The sequence below is a fragment of the Thunnus albacares genome, chromosome 22 (assembly GCF_914725855.1).
Source record: "Thunnus albacares chromosome 22, fThuAlb1.1, whole genome shotgun sequence".
Taxonomy (NCBI): Eukaryota; Metazoa; Chordata; class Actinopteri; order Scombriformes; family Scombridae; genus Thunnus; species Thunnus albacares.
Genome location: NC_058127.1, coordinates 2242173 through 2262642, shown reverse-complemented (window position 1 = coordinate 2262642; position 20470 = coordinate 2242173). Strand labels below are relative to the sequence as shown.

General features: G+C 38.5%; 1 protein-coding gene across 1 annotated transcript; it reads left to right on the top strand.

Annotated features, from left to right (window-relative positions):
* Positions 1-9775: 9775 nt before the first annotated feature.
* Positions 9776-14061, top strand: LOC122974195 (dickkopf-related protein 2-like). Its single transcript, XM_044342166.1, has 5 exons — positions 9776-11060; positions 11483-11655; positions 11754-11910; positions 12582-12716; positions 13193-14061. The coding sequence occupies exons 2-5, from the start codon at positions 11488-11490 to the stop codon at positions 13624-13626; spliced, it is 894 nt and encodes a 297-aa protein (XP_044198101.1). The 5' UTR covers positions 9776-11060; positions 11483-11487; the 3' UTR covers positions 13627-14061.
* Positions 14062-20470: the final 6409 nt, after the last annotated feature.

Here is a 20470-nt window from a genome sequence, read left to right as displayed (position 1 = left end):
TTTCCTCTTAACTTGTTACCTTTGTTTGTAAATGTCGGGCGTTTCTCACGGCGATAGCAGATGTTCCAATCACGGAGAGGAAACGTCACTGACCTTGCAAATGCACTCACAAAATCACTCATAATTCCGTAGACTAGGCTATCCATCTGATTAATTCAGCTTATTGATGGTTTATGGATCTACGAAAAATGTTTCACTTCGGAGGCGCAACAAACTGGGCTTGTGTGGCTGCTATCACTGCAGTAACAGTGGTCTCAAGTTAATCTAGCAGAGGTATTTTAAAACCCGAAGATAATATACGGTTGTTTTTGCCTCTAAATAAGCTGTGTGTTTGGGTATATAGGTAGTTCTCAAAGCCGCATCGCTCAGTGATGCAGCACAATGTACCGTCAGTTTTCCGTTAGATTTAACACCTGGTGTCGAAACCCAGGTGGAGAATTTTTATTTTGAAGAAAATACATCAAAATATGGTTAAGAATATTTCTAATCCCACAGTTTCATTGAACTCCATAAACCATGAGCTGAATTTATCAGATGGATAGTCTAGTCTATGAAATTATGAGTGATATAAAATCATCATCAGGCATTTGCAGGTCAACAACGTTTCCTCTCTGATTTAAACATGTGCTGTCACTGCCGAGAAACTCGACGTTTACAATTACAAGGAAAGAGAACCAGTTAACAAGAACTTGACTTGTAACTCCGGTTTCTCACCTCTAGCGCTCTCTCTCTTTATTCACTATCTGGCTCGCTCGACCGCAGCTGCGCTCTCGCTCTCTTTATTCACATATATCACACACATATCAAATGAAGAGAAACGTCCTCCCCTCCTCCGCATCCCCTGATAGACGTGAATGGTGCCGTGAAACCATAACTCGCCTCATATTCACGTCTATGCGGAGACGGGAGCACTGGTTCTGTCCCAACACCTCCACTAATATAGCTACCAGCACACACTACACTTACTCACTGGCAGTGATGGAAGAAGTATTCAGATTTTAACAGTTTGTTCCGTGTTGCTTGGTTGAAGTAGAAAATGAGTCATGGGATTTCCACAGTGTTCGTCACTTATTACTAATATTCACATCAACCTTACCAAGCCCGGTTGTACGTACAGCTACTATTTTATCATACGTGAACAAAACAGAAGCTACACGTAACCAAACATTACTCTTGAGTCCAGAGAAAAAACAGGAACCCAACACGAAGCAGCCATTCACAGCATGTGCGCCACTGGTTTGAACACGATACGCTGTCTGATGACGTTGCTTCTCTTGTATCTAGGCAACACAAAGGTACATCTCACAATTTCGACAGATCCTTTACTTCAGTAAAAGTTCCAATACATCAATGTAAAAATACACCATTACAAGTAAAAGTCCCGCATGAAAAATCCTGCTACAGTAAAAGTACATAAGTATTATGAGCTTGATGTAGTTAAAGTATTGCAGTAAAAGTACATAAGTATTATGAGTTTGATGTAGTTAAAGTATTGCAGTAAAAGTACATAAGTATTATGAGCTTGATGTAGTTAAAGTATTGCAGTAAAAGTACATAAGTATTATGAGCTTGATGTAGTTAAAGTATTGCAGTAAAAGTACATAAGTATTATGAGCTTGATGTAGTTAAAGTATTGCAGTAAAAGTAGTGGTTTGGTCCCTCTGACTGATATATTATTATATATGACATCATTAGATTATTAATAGTGAAGCATCAGTGTTAGAGCAGCATGTTACTGTTGTAGCTGCTGGAGGTGGAGCTAGTTTACACTACTTTATATACAGTTAGCTAGTTTAGTCCAGTGGTTCCCAACCTAGGGGTCGGGGCCCCTCCAAAGGGTCAGCAGATAAATCTGAGGGGTCATGAGATGATTAATGGGAGAGGAAAGAAGAAAAAACAAAGTTCTGATACACAAATCTGTTTTCAGTTTTTGGACTTTTTCTCTAATCTTTGATTTTTGCTGAAATATTGGATCATTTGAACATTTATTGAAATGAAAGCATGTGAGAAGTTTAGAGGGAAAAATCACTATTTGGTGGAGCTGTTAACAACTCATAGACATGTGAAATGTGACCCCGACTACACACTGCTTTTTGTAAGACGTCAAAAGACAAAAAGGTTGGAAACCACTGGTTTCATCTTTAACAATGTGTTGTATTTTAAAAGCTTGTTATATTATCCATTGTGTCAAATCTTCATCCGAAAAGTAACTAAAGCTGTCAAATAAATGTAGTGGAGTAGAAAGTACAATATTTCCCTCTGAAATGTAGAAAGTAGCATCACATGGAAATACTCAAGTTAAGTACAAGTACCTCAAAACTGTACTTAAGTTCAGTACTTGAGTAAATGTAATTAGTTTTGCTCTTAAAAGGTTACATTTACATTTCTGGAATCCCAGAAATTACTGCATCATGACCTCACCCCTCTGACTCAGTCTGGAGGAGGAAATTACCAGAAATGTACATATTTAAAATGTATTTCTGTTTCTGTTTGAGTGCCTCAAAGATGCTGCATTTCTACATATGTCCACAGGGTGGCAGTGTTGTCCACTTTAACTGGATCGTCTGTCTCTTACTGCTGCTGTAAGATAGAAACTCACTCAATCGCCACCATCTGTTTTCTGCAGATAAACACACACAGTCGTGTTTTTATAACTTCAGAGGACATTACATTAACTTAAACTCATTTTCTGGAGACTTACATTAAACTTAAACCAAGTCTTCACAATAAAACTTAATGATTCAAGTTACAGGGACTTGATTTTCATCCCCAAAAGGAAGGTAAGTCCCCACAACATGAGTAGTACAATGAACTCTCTCTGTTCTTTATCATGTCAGTATAATGAATGAAACAGCCAGCAGCCTCGATACTCAACTCATCCCTCTAAGTGTGTGTGTGTGTGTGTGTGTGTGTGTGTGTGTGTGTGTGTGTGTGTGTGTGCTTTGTATGAGACTCAGTTTTATTGTTTTCAGCTCTGTCTGTACTGTTTTACTGTATGAGGTTATGATATGTGTTTTCTTTTAATTATTCATTGATCTTTTTTCTTAAAAGATCATTCTGATATTTTTCTTCATGTTTGGATCCAAACCAACAATAAACTGATGTACTAACAAGTATTGTGTGTGTATCAAAGCCTGATATATCTTATTCCTCTGTTGTTGTCCAGAAACTATTAAAAACATGTCAGTGAGTCACACCGCTGCACTGGGTCACATGTTCCTTCATCATGAAGAGTTTGGTCATGTTAGTTTGTAAGACTAATAACAGCATCATGTTTTCAGTCTCTGGAGAGTAGTTCTGTGTAAGGCAGACGCCACTGAGCATGTGCAGGACCGCAGTTCTGTTTACAGCTTCACTAGCTGTTGTGCTACATATCACAACCTCTGGACTTTATACTGTTTTTGCTGTTGCAATTTAGCCGTATATGAACGTAATTTCTAGGAGGCAGGGTTGTGTTTAACATGGAGATCTGACATCACAACATGCATGATATGCCCCCTTTAACTTAAATTTTAAAGTAGCCATCTCGAACATCTCCATTTCGTTGTCTTTGGCGGCACCATATGGCGTTAAGTGGTAATTGCAGGTGTGGTTTTGGACCTCACAGTGTCTCTGATAGGGATGTGCAGAGAGCCCAATATTCATATTTTTATCCGTATTTCTTGAGGCAGCAAAATTATTTGTATTTGAATAAAAGTGGAAATAGGCGGACATTAAAGTGTTGAAATAAGTTTTCTTCAATAAACTCCTTTCCAAAGTAGGGTTCCCACAAGAGGTGTGCCCGAATACAAATACATTATTCAGCAAAGCACAAATAGTATGTTTTATATGAATATTTGTTTCATACAAATATTTTAAAAATTGTTTGTTTTTGGGAAGAAAAAAAAACCCATGTCAAATACCAGTTTACAGGTCAGTGACATCGTTATCTCAGTATCTCTCCTCTGCTCCGCTGTTACGTCTATCAGGGGTAAGTCCCAAGGGACTCTCCATAACCTGTTGTTCCTCTTCTCCTTTAGTTAGGTTGTAAAAAATAGGCAATAAATGAAAAATGCAAAGCAAGAATCACCTTTGAAGTTCTTCTACATGTTAAACGCTGTGCTGTCTCTGTGTTATGGGTGTATAAATAGGTAGAGGTCTGTCTGCAATGAGTCGATGAGTAAAGTTTTAACTCAGTAGTCAGCGCAGTCGTCTATGATATGGGAGACTCCAGTTTGAAACCTGGTGTGGGGACGTCCTTCATAAGGTAGTTTATTCATGAACACTTATTGTAACACTGTAATTTTCTAAAATTAAAAGCATAATAAAAACACAAACAGGATTTTTAAGCTTTCCACTTTTATTCAAATACAAATAATTTTGCTGCCTCAACAAATACAGATACAAGTACTGGACCGTCTGCACATCCCTAGTTCCCGCACCAGGTTTTGAACTCTGATCTCTCAGACCACAGCTGACTGCACTGACCACTCAGCCAAAGCTCAGCTCTGTGAAACACACACACCTGCAGCTATTTATACATCCATGATGCAGAGGAGAGAGACAGCGACAAGCGAATCAAAGAGCGAGTCTGTTGCGTTAGCCCCGCCCACCCTCTCTGGTGGATCAACCGCTGAATGATGGAAAACACGTCACTCACTGCGCCGCTTGTGATTTGAATGCATGGCAGGAAAGTCACCACAGACACTGTTTACAATAATCATATTACTGCAAATGCTTAACAGACGTTTATTTAAAATAAAATCTTCTAGATTATAACTTTAACCCGAACCATGATCCCTCCAGACCTTAATCATGGTCACATTGTTGTCATGTAATAAAACATGTTTATTCTTCTTTTCTTTTTTGTCAGACTATTTTTTTGTTTTGTTTTGTTTTGTTTTTGCTTTTATTTGACAGATTAAATATGAGTAGAGAGAGAAGGTCCACAGCCAGAATCAAACCAGCATTGTTCTTAACCAGGACGCCCCAAACATGTTTATTTTCCTACAGTGATTAAAACGGTTTTGGACATTTCTACGACATATTTTGTCCTTTGATTTGGACGACTTGTTGCAAATATAAATAACATTTGTAGGAGACGCAGTTATTTTTATTCTGTAAATCATTTTCATCCGGAAAGCACTTTGTTCTTATGCTTGAAAAGTACTGTATAAATAAAATTATTATTATTATTATTATTAAAGGTTCTGCTGCTTTACTTGAATTTGTTTAATTTCTTTTTAGTTTGGAGACTTTCTACTTTCAAGACTTATACTTATTTAGCACCTGGAGTTACTTTTCTCATGAAATATCAGCATTGAAATGAACCTTATTACTGTCTTTTCTGTGTGTTTGTAGATTTTTTAACATCTTCTTTCCCCTGTTTAATGTTCTCACGTACATGATGATCTTTAGTGATGCGATGAAGGGCTTTTTCCCCTTTCTTCCATTGAAGTTTAGAGCCTGAATATTTGGTTTCACTTTGGATAAACTGATATCACACACACACACACACACACACACACACAGCCGCAGGTGAGGAGGACATTATAGAAAATTAGTGTGTGTTAATATGATACTGGTGACATAATACAGTATATGTGTGTGCGTGTGTGTGTGTGTGGGTGTGTGTGTGTTGATCCAGCCCTGACTTCCTGTTCTATTCATTAACTTCTTTAATGTTGACATTTATCTGAAGGGAAATATGTGTCTATAAAGTGTATTTTGTATGAAATATTCTATATGATCCTATAATGACTGTTGTGTCTGTGTTTTTTTGTGTATTTCTGTTTGTGTGTGTGTGTGGGGGTGTGGGTGTGTGGGTGTGTGTGTGTGTGAGTGTGTGTGTGTTTATCTTATCTGTCATCGATGATTGTATCAGCTAAATTAAAACACACTAAACAGATGCGCAGGTGTCGTCATTTCATGTGTGTGGAAAGGTTAAATGTTACTGACAAAGGTTCTGTGTTTAATTGTCATCAAGATAGAGCGATATGTAAAAATGGTGTGTGTGTGTGTTTGTGTGTGTGTGTGTGTGTGTGTGTGTGTGTGTGTGTGTGTGTGTGTGTGTACTGATGTCATTTTCATGTGGAGTTAAGGAACAGAGTCCTCCAGAGAAACCCAAAGTCATTACATCACTTCCTGTCCAGCTTCTGTATCTGAACACAATCTCTCATTCAACATGAACTGTGTTCCTGGAGTTTACTTTCCATATTCTCAGACCGCTCGGCTCCACTAAAGCAGCCGCTGTCACACGTTTAAACCATTTCAACAGAGTTAAACAACATTTTTGTTGTGTGCACAGAAAAAAAACTACAACTCCCGTTAAAAGAACTACAAACATTGCAGCACGGGTAATTAATTCCATAAAACTCCCCGACGCTTTCCTCTAAAGTCGCTGTTGATGTTTGTAGCTGTGTTAAGACGTCCATCCGTCCTGCTGAGGTCTAGGTCTTATGGGAAATGGTGTTCGTTAAAGGCTGCTAAACACATAAATATTAAATAAACAACAGTATTAGATGTTTTTTTTCAGAAAACTCCCATCCTTATCTAAACATATGAAGCGAGCCACATGACATACTGTTGAGAAAGGTTCTGTTCAAGGCTTCTGGAACAGAACCATGAAGTTCTGGTTTGACTTCGGCTCTCTGTTGACAGGAGGGTTTTAATGTTGGTCCACCATTTTGGTCCAGAGTGAGATATCTTAACAACTATTCTACGGTCATTATTGTTGCTCAGAGGATGAATTTTAATGCATTTAGTCTTCCTCTGATTTTTCTGCTAGCGTCTCCTAAATGAGTTGATCTGTGGATTCACCAGCAGAAGGTAAATGAAATTTCGATTCAATCTTTTGGTGAATTTGCACTACTGACCAATCACAAACTGTCATGAAAGCCAGGAAGACACTGTACACATGAAGCCTGACTAACTTTACATTCAAGCAAAATTTCTGTCAGACTGGCTGCTGTTTAACATTCAGTTTGAGGTCACAACACCTGATTAACTGATCATTAATGTGGTTGTTTGGACGATCAGCTGGACAGAACTTTTGCTCGACTGTTACGTTTATATTCTACTAAACTGCAACCACAATACAGCTCAGAAGGAATCGTAATGTCACCTGAACATTTTCTGTCAACATAATGAAGAAATGTAGTTACGTAACATATCTGGCAAGTCGAGAAAATAATGATACTGAACATATCAGTAAAATGTTCAATGACAACATGTATGTTTCTTTTCTTTTCCATCTAAATATCTGATCTTGCAGCACAACATGCGCCTGTTGCTACAGCTACAGATTTAGTAATCTGTTTTATGGTTATGTTTAGATGTGTTTATTAACATTTAAAGGTGCAGTTTGTAGAATTTAGTGGCATCTAACGGAACTGACTTGGCAGAAATGGAATATAATATTCATAAGTATGTTTTAATTAGTGTTTAATCACCTGAATATAAGAATCGTCATGTTTTCGTTACCTTAGAATGAGCCCTTTATATCTACATGGGGAGCTTCCACAGACCCCACCATGTTGCATCATTTGGTTGCAATCTGCAACCTCACCATTAGATGGCACTAAAACCTACATGCTGGTCCTTTAAGTGAAACCACCACCTTCACCAAGGTGCTTTTGTTGTCTAAACCTGAGCGCACACACAGGACTCAGGATGTTAACTTCATTCTCTGCTGTCAACAACAGTTTCAGAGTATATAAACGTAATTCTTTCTAGGAGAAATGGTTTGAATATTACAGGCTGGCTGAACATAAACAAAGCGATGTCCCATCCAGATACTTCCAGCAGTTTGATTACATGCAGAGTTGTGATCAGTTTTATCTCAGTTTACTGGTTACTCAACCTGGATAAACTCCCATCCTCTCCTCCAACATATAATACTTAAAGTGGAGGTTTAAGGTTTTTCTGGCAGATCTGAGCTCTTCCTTTCTTCCTTTCTAGTTGACCTTAGCTTCAGGCCACTGTGGTGGAAAAGTCCTGCAATCAAGAAAACAGAACATAAAAGGAGAGGAAGTGGAAAGGTAGCTCGAGGTAAAATTAACAATCGGTAAACTGATCTGTGAATGAAGTGATTGTAATGTGTGTGTGTGTGTGTGTGCGTGCGTGTGTGTGTGTCAGACAGGCTATGTATTTTTCCGCTATGACTCTGAAGTACCATTGAAGTGCACTGAAACGTTGGATTGGTGGAATATTCCTTTAAAATATAGTTGTTTTTCTTTTGGTTGGAGTTTCACTCTAGTTTCACTTTATATGACTTTATCTTTGCATCCATTGGGATGGATTTGTGTCAAATAGTTCTACATTTTGGGAAATACTTGCTTTCTTTCTGAGACGTCTACATTTAGCCACATTAAAACACCAAAACAGGTGATTCTCCTCCTACTGGGCATGTGCAGAGGTAAACTAATGTTAACTATTTCCATTTCTGTGGCGGTTTCAGCAGAGAAAGGTGGTAGATAGCTACGTTTAACTCTAAGTAAGCTATCAAAGTAGAAAATAAAGAGAACAACACTTGCATGAAGTCATCCGCCATTGTTATTATTGTCGTTGTATTTCTTCTTCTTCCTCTACTAATGAAACACTGTGCTACTGCCACCATCTGTTTTGTCAGTGATATGACAACGTTTCTACAAAGCTCTGTTTTCACACAACAAACTTAAACACCAAGGCCGCATTTACACATTTACACACTCTGGAGGCCATTTTGGAAAAGCTCCATTTTCAGGGGAGAAAAACGTTGTTTTAATCTGTTTTAACCAAACGGTGAGAAAACGGTGCATTTACTGATTCAGCCAGTTTTATTGTGGACTTGGTCTGAGAGTGAGATGAGAAAATGTTGAATACAGAGCTGGAGTCATGATGTAGTTAGCTTAGCTTAGCATAAAGACTGGAAGTGGGGGGAAACAGCTAGCCTAGCCGTTTCCAAAGTTTAAGTTATGTGGTGGAACTATTTCTTTGGGTTTGGTGAGATACCATCGTATCTGAATATCTGCCAATTTGCGCTACTAGGTACTGGGCGGATGGATACACTGTTGTTCGCCAAGTAGTATTTCCAACACCTAACTCCAGTTAAAAAGTCACAACTTGTTGTTTTTACATTTGTGTTTGTGTACAAATGAGATACAAGGTGTTAATTTGTGAACCCGGAAGGTGTTTTTTTAACTTTGGATATAGTCAGGCTAGCTGTTTCCCCCTGCTTTCAGTCTTCATGCTAAGCTAGGCTAACCACATCCTGTCTCCAGATCCATAGTTAGGACGCGTTCAGACCAAATCCAGTAATGTGTGTGTGTGGGGGGGGGGGTGGGGGTAAAAATTTTACTGGGATAAAATTTTACCTAAATTTTACCCAGTCTGGGTTCATATAAAACTAACACACATTGGTTCTGTTATGTTGAGCCAGTGTTAAATACAACAATCTTTAGCTAAAAACTGTCACAAATGTCTTGTTTCTTGCACAAAACAATGCTCATATGACAAGTTATTAACAATCAATAACAAACTGTGAAATGTAAATTTAAAAACAAGTAGAGCAGATCATAACAAGCTTTAGTTTGGGTAAATAACCCAACGGTAAAATAAAAAATAAGACTAAAACTGGGTCAAAAACCTCAAATTTGGTTTAATAAAATGCAGCAGCAAACAGAAAAGTCTTCAGCTGTGATTTAAAAGAACTGAGAGTTGAAGCAGACCTGCAGTTTTCTGGGATTTTGTTCAGATATGTGGAGCATGAAAACTGAACACTGCTTCTCCATGTTTAGTTTTGACTCTGGGGACAGAAAGCAGACCAGTCCCAGACTGAGAGGTCTGAATGGTTCATAACGAAGCAGCAACTGTATTTTGGCCCTAAAACCAGTCAGTGCTTTATAAACCAACAACAGTATTTTAAAATCAATTCAGGATTAACCCACACAGATTAGAACACACACTGCTGAGGTAAAAAAAAACAAAAACACATGCAAAACACCATCTGCTAATACATACTGTACACAGCGGTCACAAGTCAATGTATAAGTGTGTACTTTCCATTTTACTTCATACTTCTACTCCATTACATTTATCTGACAGCAACAGTTACTGGTTAATTTACAGAACAGCATCTTACACAAAAAGCTCACAAAATATGATGTGCTTTGATAGAATAAACAAGTATGCAGTAGAAATGCATCTGTAAAACTAATCAAGTACAGAGTAGACCTACTTTATATATACTTTACTGTCAATACTTTTGAATGCAGGACTTTTACACTCACTTGCAAGTTTATTAGTTACACATTGACTAAACTAATGCAGCCTAATACAACAACTTATTTAATTTGTTTTGTATTGTGTTATACTGGGAGATGATGCTAATGTTTATAAGGTAGAATTTACTACAGAGATGTTGTATTATACTACAATAAATATATCCAGGTGTAACTAATAAACTAGCAAGTGTGATTTATACACTGTTGTACTACTTTTTTACTCAAATATGTGAATACTTATCCCAATCAATACATAGTGGAGATTCCAGTGTATAAAGAATAATAAAAAAACAAACTACACACATTGTTTAAGCTTGTTTTTATGGGATATTTGTATAGAGTTGTTCTGTTTAAATAAAGATTACTTTGACTTGGCTGTAAACTGAGCTGTTGCGGTTAAAAAACGAAGCAGCACCCCCCCACCTCTTTCTCTCTGTATCGATGGCTGCAGGTGAGGGGGCGCGCGGGTATCGATGTGTGCGCGGGAGGGGAGGGGGTTGGACCGGGTGCGCGCGTGGCAGTGGAAGCAGCCTATAAAGTGGATCAGGGTCCGCGTGCATCTCTCACCTGTCTTCATACCTGCAGCCGGACGGGCTCGTGCAGCATCTTCCTCTGCTCACCTGAGACTCGGCGATTCTTTCTCTTTTTTTTTTTGGCTTTTGACTGAGGTTTTGGACACGAAAGAGAAAAAGAAACCAGAAATTGGGACTTTAACTCAACAGCAGCGACACGCAGGGATTTATCTGTGAACGTTGGTCTCTATTTTTGCGCGATTTTAACACATTTCAGGGGGAAAACACCTAGTTCTGCAGGCAACAGGTAAGAAGTTTTTCTTTATATTTGTCTAGTTTTCAAGGACAATAGACTTAAAGACTTTAATTCTAAAGTCACAGAACGGCAGTGAGATTACGTTTTCACCTCCCAGAACGTGTCCATGAAGGTTTTTTTTTTTAATTATTTGACCTTAAAGTTAACAAAACATCAGCTTCAGAAAAAAATTCCACAAAAAATAAACAGTCTATTATACAAAGATGCGATTTATTCTCTCAGAGAATAACTAATTTCTAGTTTTCAGTAAATGTGACGTTAATTTAAGAATGTATTTCAGGAGAAAATGTTGATTTTTTTTGTCTCCACAACCACACGAGCGAAATAAAACAAGTTTCAGGTTATGAAAACGTGTTTTGTGGACTTCCGGGCGTGTTTTTTGAGTATATTTAACGTGTGTTTTTTCCCAGCAGCAGTGATGACCAGTCAGTTGATGCTGATGGTGTGTCTCGCGCTCCTTCTGTTCGTGTTTTCCCGCTGCGGGGAGGCGCGTGTCAGACTCAACTCCATCAGAACGGTGATCCTGCGGGAGGGTCACGCGCTGCCAGTGAACAGGAGCGCGTGGGAGCCGAGCGTGGACCTGACGGTGAGCGCGTGTTTCTGATTGTTTGTTTTCTCTCCATTCTGTTATTTCTGTCTGTAAAATAACCGTGTGTGTGTGTGTGTGTGTTTGTGTGTTTGCAGCTCTATCAGTGCATGAGCGACTTGGAGTGCAGCGAGGGGAGCTACTGCCACGCCCCCACCAAAGGCCCCGCCCACTCCCGCTGCCAAACCTGCCGCAGGAGAAAGAGGCGTTGTCATAGGGACGGCATGTGTTGTCCCGGCAACCGCTGTAGCAACAGTAAGATTATCCTTTACGTACGATAAAACATTTCTGAAAACTTTCACTAAAGTTCAAAATAAAAACAATAAAGTGCACTCGTTGCTAACCAAGAGCGGGAAAAAAAAGTTCGCAAGGGGAGTGTATGGAAGCCCATTGTTGCCAGGAAAAAAAAAAGATTAATTAAGGATGACAAAATTGAAAATACTCATTGGAAGTCAAGATATCCGAGATAAAAAAGTCAATATTTTGAAATCAAATTGTGAGAGAGAATGTTTATGTTAAAATTATGACTTAGTGTTGCTTAAAAAGTCAGAACTTTGATTCGCTATTTCATCATTTTAACTTGATTGTGACCATGACTTTTTTAAATTCAAATCATGAGTTACTGACTTAATGTTTCTCATAATAATCTCGTAGCTGAATTAAAACTCACGCGTAGTATCTCACAATTCTGACGTATCCGTTAATCTTTTCATAGTTTGATTTAGTGCTTTATAATCTTGACACAGTGACTCATATCTTAATGTAGTATTTCATAATCTTGGCATAATGTCTCCTAATCTTGGCATAATGTCTCCTAATCTTGATGTGATCATGCAGTTGTTAACACTTAAGAATAAAATAATGTCTCATTTAGTATTTTGTCTCAACTGTAAATTAATTCATTTATTCTTGCCTTTTTCCTTCAGATATCTGTGTTCCAGATGTGAATAGTTTTGTGTCTCAGAGGATCCCGGACACAGATGGAGAGACGAGTCCACTGTCGAAAAAAAAAGGATGGAGAAAGAGAGGGAAAATGGACATCAAAGGGCCTTCTGGCAAAGGTGGGTTTTCATCCTGGCCACAAACTTGATTTATGAGGGTTTTCTCTTGTCGTACTTGGTGCTCAGTGGAAAATGTTTGTTTTTTTCACTGGTTCTTAACATAAATGATGATTTTATGTAGATTTTTTTTGAAAACTTGTGAACATGACGCATCTCAGCTGTGGCAAAAATATGCACTGAATCCCCCAGAGTTGTTGACAGAAAATGGATATTAATTAGCTGTCATAGTCCATAATCATTTTTACACTCATCTAATCCTCCAATAGTATCTTCTTCACGTATTTATGACATGTCTTTGGCTTTTAGAGCCAGTTTTGTTGCTAAAAGAAATATTTGTAGTATAATTATGACTAGGAACCTAACAATAACCACAATAGCTTTTATTTAAAATGTTTACTTTGATTTAATTTGTTCCTCTTTATCTCAATGTCTTTTCATCGTGTTAACTGTTGTTGTGTCCGTCTCGGTGTTTCCAGGTCAGGTCGGGGATCCTTGTCTTCGCTCCTCCGACTGTTCGGACAGTTTGTGCTGCGCCCGTCACTTCTGGACTCGCATCTGTAAGCCCGTGTTGCGGGAGGGACAGGTTTGCACGCGACACCGCCGGAAGGGGAACCACGGCCTGGAGCTGTTCCAGCGCTGCCCCTGCGGTGACGGACTCAGCTGCCGCACGCTTCGGGAGCCCAATGCCCAGCCTTCATCACCATCATCATCATCATCATCATCATCATCATCGTCCTCTTCGTCATCATCGCTACTCGCAGCGGCGGCGAAGTCCAAGTTTGCGCCGTCGTCTCGCCACTCCTCCCCTCACACGTCACCGCTGTCTTCATCCTCCTCGCCTTCATCGTCATCAGCAAAGTCATCGTCAGACGTGGCAAAGACGAGACTTCACGTGTGTCAGAGAAACTGAGGACGGACGGAAAGAAAGAGACTGATGGAGAGAGGTTTGAAAGGAAGGAAAGACTCCCTCTCTTTGCCGATGACCGATCCCAGAGGGAATGAGAGGCAGCCTGAGAAAGAAGAGAAAGACAAATGGAGGGAGGGGTGAATAACCATACCTGTCTACACCTGTGAAGTCCTTGTAACCACTCCTCCTCCCTAAAACTGTCCCAGTATCTCAATGCTAATCAGCTTCCTGTCAAGCGGCATTCACACACAAACTCAGCGGGATGTGAAACTCTTTGTGGTTCAGATCTGGTTTCCTCCTCTGTGTCTAGACAGGCAGAAACCACTTTGAAATCTGGTTTGACGCCATTTTACATCGACAGGAAACGCTTCTAATATTGCAAACCTGATACAAGTCTGTTGTAATCGTCTACAGCGGGCTTTAACGATGTGCTGTTGTTTTTACTACAACACAGAAAATGTCTAACATACGTTTTTATTCTACAAACAAGGGGTGCAAGATAGTTTCACTAAGTTCTAAATCAAATATCAAAACAGTTTCTAATTTCCCTTTAAGTGGCGTTAATCTACTTTGTATTCAGTCCATTTAACATTAACTGTCCGTTTCACTTGCACTGAAATAAGTAGATTTATTTTGTCACTGTTACAAAGATATTTTACTCCATCAATCCATTCATGTACGACAAATAAAGAAAGCTCTGTAAAAAATAATTAGCACCTCAAGCCAAACAGTTATAGACAAGAAAAAAAATACAATCGCATTCCTGTTCCTTTGTAAGCTAGCCTCAGAATTTATATGACAAAGTTTTATGTTAGCTTAAAACTGGAAGTTGATTTTTAGAAATCAAAAAACAGAGCTTAACTTTGACTTGTAGCTCTGTCTATTTTGGAAATCGGGAAAGACAAAAGGAAGGTGAAAACAGCTCTGATGGATGTTAAAAATGGTTTTAGCTTCAGTTTCACTGCAATGGACAAAGGTGATATTTAGCTTAGCCGCTACAAAGATGCTAAGAGTAGAAAAACTCACATTAGCCAAACACAGAAACCTCAAGGAGTCATTTAAACGAAATAAAACACTTACTAGGTGTATAATGTTACATTAAACTCCTTAATTGACAACTGTGCAAAAAACAAACCCTGTATCTAAAACATTTGGCCATGTTTTTGTATTGCATTCAAACCAAAAAGTCGAAATTACAACTGGTGCATTTCCAGTCCAGAAAAAACATAATTTATTCAAAGTGTTTTCTTAATTTGATGAAAAAAAAAAAACAAAGAAAAACTGAGGATGAGAATCTTACCAAGTTGTGATTCTGACTTAAATTTCTCAAATTCTGACATGTCTGATACGCAGCATTAGAGGAAGATGATGGTGAGGAAGAGCAAACCGGGCTTCAATAGAAACTCATTAACATCCTTAAACTGTGAAATGTTGCCTCGTTTAAACCAAAACTGTCCCTTCTCTGAGGTTTGTCCGGATGTCTTGTTTGATTGCACTGTTGTTATTGTGATAGAGAGTTATTTTTCTATAAGTTGTTCCTGTATTTCGGATGAATGTTGGTATAATTATTTGCCTCTTTGTTATGGTTTATTTCCATCACTTTAAGAAGGAATCTTCTGTTTTTGTAATGTAAGACAGTCTGTCAACCAATCATCAATCTGTGTTTTTTATGATTAAAAGGATTTGTCATTTAAAAATGTGTGTGTGTCTGCTTTGTATCAAAAAGTAAGATATTTGCTCTGTTCTTTGAAAAACATGAGGAATGCTCATCATAAACTAGCTTACTCACATATTCTGCAAGCTAGTAGCATCTTAACTGATAAGCTAACTAGCTTATTTCCTGGTAAGCAGTGATTGTTGCTCTTTAGATTGCTGCTAAATCACATCTCAAGTACTTTTTTAGGACTATGACGATGAAAGATAAGGTTGTTCAGATTAAAAAGCTAACGGGATGAAAGTACGGAAGCCTGCAAATAGTTTTTCTCGGCTCGTTTTCTTGAGATAACAACTTGACATTTATGATTTTACATTTCTGTTTGTGTACAGATTGAACAAACAAGATAGTGATTAGTGAGCGTTAAAGGTATTGGTAGGTGTATTTTTAACTTTGGAAAGAGCCAGAGGAGCCAAGAAGCTGCTTCCCCTTGCTTCTAGTATTTATGCTAAGCTAGGCTAACCTTATCCTGGATCCAGCTTCACACTTAACGCACAGATATGAGATTATATAACAATCTTGTAATCTCACTCTTGGAAAGAAAGTTAAAAAGCACATTTCCAGAGCTGTTGAACTACTCATTTAACACAAATGCCCAAATTTAACATTTCATATCTGAGTCAGAGAGTCCTCCATCTGGTCGGACCACATGTAAACTAGGGGATGTTTTCCCAGTAGCTGGTGGTTGGTGATAAGATTAACATAGAGGAAAAGACGTCCCCACAGGCCTGTAACGACACGGGGAAATGATTCCATCTGTGAAGATAAAAGTTATTTATGACCACAGAGTTAAAGCTCACCCACAGATGTTTTAACTGTTTGATGATTTAAATATCTGTCAGAGGGATAACAGGTGATTTCATTCTTCATCCCATAGTGAAAACAGACAGCATAATGGAACAGAGGACAGGGTGTCTGTGGGACATTAAAAAGTAAATCTTGCAAACATCAGGCCTTAAAAATCATCGGATTGTCTTACATGTGAGTTTATGAGGTCTCAATTTCAACATTAACATTCAATCTGATTTAATTTCTTCTTTTGTTTAAATTAGTTGAATAACAACAGATGTTTTATAGCTTATAAAACTGATAAACCTCATACTTTCCTCTACACTGAAACCATTTTAACTTCATGCTTTTTTCTTCTATTGGGAAATGTTTGGATAAAATTACAATTTTCTGTAGGTTCACAGTTTTTTAAGTTTTTTATCTTAAAACAACAGTCAGGTGCCCACATGAACAGTATTTTCAAACAAACTATTTGAAAACACCAATTATAAATGAGAAATCTAACCTCAGTTTTGCTTGTCCATATGTTTTTGTCCACAGTAACCATGAAAACAGGGATTATTTTCCTTCACATCACAGTGAAAGAGGTTTTCCTCACTATAATCATTCCTCCTGTTCATACTTGATATTAAAAGATCCTTCAAATGTGCTTTCAATGGAAGTGATGGAGGCCAAAATCCACAGGCCAAGTCCACACAGTCATTTAAAAGTAGATGTGAAGCTTCTATTCAGCTTCAGCAGTCTGAGTTAGTCATATCAAGTGGATATCTGACACATTTACAGTCTTTTTAGCATCAAATTCCCTCTTTGTGTTTCCTCGGACAGTGTTTCCCTGTTGAGCTGCAGGTGGAAGTATAGTAACAAAAAGAGGAACTTTGGCACTAAAAAGACTGTAACGTTGAAAGATATCTACTTGATTTGACTCATTTAGACGCTGAAGCTTCATATTAGCTTCAGATAAACTTTTAAGTATATTTTGCACAGAAGGAGGACTGTGGATTTTGTCCTCCATCACTTCCACTGTAAGGTCATTATGAAGGGATCTAATGGTCAGTATGAACAGGAGGAATGATTACAGCAAGAAAAACATGTTTCACAGTTCATTTGGGCTCCTGACTGTTGGTTTAAGATATACTTGAAAAATTGTGAACCCGTTCTATGATATCTGCCTGTCACACCAGCCTGCAGTCAGAAACCAGCTGAAACCAGCATGGTCTTAATTTTTAAATATTTGGTCTACAAGGATTGAAAAGGGTTTTAAATTTAATTTCCTGGTATCTGCAGAAACCAACAAGTGCTCTAAACCACAAAATACCTTGTTTGTGCCTGCCTGCCAAAATGAACATTTTCTGATCCAGTGCCCGTATCGGCAGGAAAACATTGTTTGGTGCTGACCTTTTATCGCCTTTCCAAAACCAACAATGAGCAAAAGTGTAAGGAATGTATTAAAGTGTGTTTATCTGCTCTTGCATAAGCTCTAAATGTTAGCATGCTGGCTAACTATCGTACTACATTCAACGGTTTAGCAGTACTTCCAAATTTAAGGGGCTTACCATCAGCTAACAAACAGCTACATTGTTTGGTGGTGTTACAGGTCATGTTAGAAAAATGTCTGGATGATACTTCAAAGTTTAGGCTAACATTAGCAGTTCTGTCCTGCTCTTTATTGGATTTGGGAAACTTTAAACTCCAGCAACCACAGATCTGGAGGGATCTGGTGGCTCTGTTATGCTGTGGGGGGCATTTTGCTGGTATGGTTTGGGTCCACTTGTCCCCTTAGAGGGAAGGGTCACTGCTAATCAATACAAAGTTGTTCTGAGTGATCACCTTTATCCTGTGATGAAACATTTCTGATGGGAGCGGTCTCTTCCAGGATGACAATGCCCCAATTCACAGGACACGAGGGGTCACTGAATGGTTTAATGAGTATGAAAATGATGTGAATCATATGGTTTGACCTTCTCAGTCACCAGATCTCAACCCACTTTAACACCTATGGGAGATTTAGGACTGATGTGTTAGACAGCGCTCTCCACCACCATCATCACAACACCAAATGAGGGAGTATCTTTTTGAAGAATGGCTTGTAGCTACAGGTGGAAAAAAGCCCCACCCTCCTCAAACCAGACCGGCTGGAAACCATTGTGACCCTGACCTGATTGCACGTACTGTCCCTGAACTCTCCCTGCTACCTCCCTTCCCGGCACTACCTCGTGCCCTGTGAAATGGGGCGTTGTCATCCTGGAAGAGATCACTCCCATCAGGATAGAAAAGTTTCATCATAGGATAAAGGTGATGACTCACAACCACTTTGTATTGATTTGCAGTGACCCTTCCCTCTAAGTTGACCCAAACCATACCAGCACTGTAGGGGTCAAGCATTCAGACCATATAGTAACCATGAAAACCCTGCAGACCCTGCAATACAAGAATAATGCTGCTAATTTATGTGCATTTCTTCTACAAGAGACAACTGGTGAGGATGCCTGGGATCTGTTAGCTTTAGCCTCAGTCTCTTACCATGATAACATGTATGTAGCCATCAAGTACGACACTTTTACTGGTTTCTCTTTTTAAGAAAAGATATCCAGAGACAGAGTTTCTAACCAACTCATGGAGCTAACATCAATTTGCTAGCTAGCTAGAGTTGATGATGATGCCGATTTTTGTTTTCTTCTGTCTGAAGTTAAGGAACCATTGTTTACTATTTACTATGAACTTAGATTGAAAATGGGTGTAGGAGCTATTTATTTGTTTGGTTGTTGTTTTGCTAATAGTAATTAGTATTGTTTGATTGTTTGATTATTATAGATATTTGCTTTATTTAGATTCATGTTTGATAGCATTTTCTTTTGCTAGTTACTTGTTTAGTTTAATTATTTGTTTGTTAAGCGTATTCAGTTTTAGTTACCTAATATTTTGTTGTGTGAATTGGGCATCTGTGGGCACCTGATGTTATACAGGTAGGCAGGCAGGTATAAGACCAGCAGGAACCATAATCTCTTTGTTCTTCTGTATGCTTGTTTGCTTTTGAGGAATAAACCTTAAGAAACACAAAAACTTTGCATGAACACTGGACTTCTTTCGCCTGCATACGTCACATGTCCGTGTTGCGTCAGTGGTACTTTTATTTAAGTTTGATTTTGATTCCACTACAATAGGTATTTATCCATATTTTATTTTTGATATATGGTATTTTTTTGTTTCCCAAAACCTTCTGAGAATCAATTTCAATCTTTCTGGAGGCTCTGACAGTGCGAGAGAGAGTGAGTGTGTTTTCCCTCTTTGTGGTTGATAGCTGTTGGGCATCACTGTGCTTAGTTTGGGTATGGTTGTTATAAAAATAACACACACACACACACTCTGTCTTTTCCATGCTTGTGTCACTCCTCCATCCGTGTCCCCCATCTGTGTTTCCTTGTTGCTGCGTGTTTAGTATTGTATTACGCACACAGACCTACTTATATCTGCATTATCGTCACTTTGCCATCAGTGTTTCCTCCTTTCCTTGATGTCAGCATATGTCAGAGTTTTGTTTAACACACTCAGTTTTCCTTGAGGCTGTGATGGTAATATGATTAAATCAGTAAAGTAAAACAATTCTCAGTTTCTGCTCTTAGTCAATGTAAAAATAATGTCGAGTGAAAATCTCTTTGCTCCATAATGTTTGCTTGTTTGTGTGAAGTGTTCTCCTGTCATATTAGATGTGTTTCTATACATGACTTCACAACCAAAACATCCACTGGGAATTCATTTCATGCTGGTCACAAGCTTAATTATAGATTATATCTTGGTTTAATTTATAGATGATAGATTCTGTGGTCTTAAAAGTAGAAAAACATATTTTTGCATTTTGTTGGTCAGACGTGTTTTGAAGCAGAAAAAGTAACTTCATGCTGCTTTTACATTATTATTAAGTTAAGGTCTAGAGAATGTATTATGTCAGTGAAGGTCCTCTCAAATATAGTACAAATGTTTGTTTGTGTTCAAAAAGTCGAGGTCGTCACATACTTACACGACAGAAAACACATCCACATGCTGCTGATCTGATGATAATGTGCATGCAGTCTGTTAATGATAATAAAAGCTTCAGATTATCTTATCTCTGTGGTTTCAGACTCCGTCAGGATAAACTGTGAGCAGATGATGTTTCTCTGCAGCAGCCTGAGGCAAGGACAGCTTTGACTCAAGCTTTATTTACACAGGGAACGCTGACAGAGTGCCAGCTCCGACATGTGTTATCCTGGTGATACTGAAAACATCCCGGCAGGTTCAGGTGAACTGATGAAACATTAACAGCACTTGACAACAGTTCATGTGTTGAACATTATTATCTCAAAATTA

Coding starts and splice junctions, on each gene's coding strand:
- LOC122974195 (XM_044342166.1), top strand. CDS start 11,488: ATGACCAGTCAGTTGATGCTGATGGTGTGTCTCGCGCTCCTTCTGTTC. Junction 11,656..11,753: donor AGCCGAGCGTGGACCTGACG/GTGAGCGCGTGT, acceptor GTGTGTTTGCAG/CTCTATCAGTGCATGAGCGA. Junction 11,911..12,581: donor CGGCAACCGCTGTAGCAACA/GTAAGATTATCC, acceptor TTTTTCCTTCAG/ATATCTGTGTTCCAGATGTG.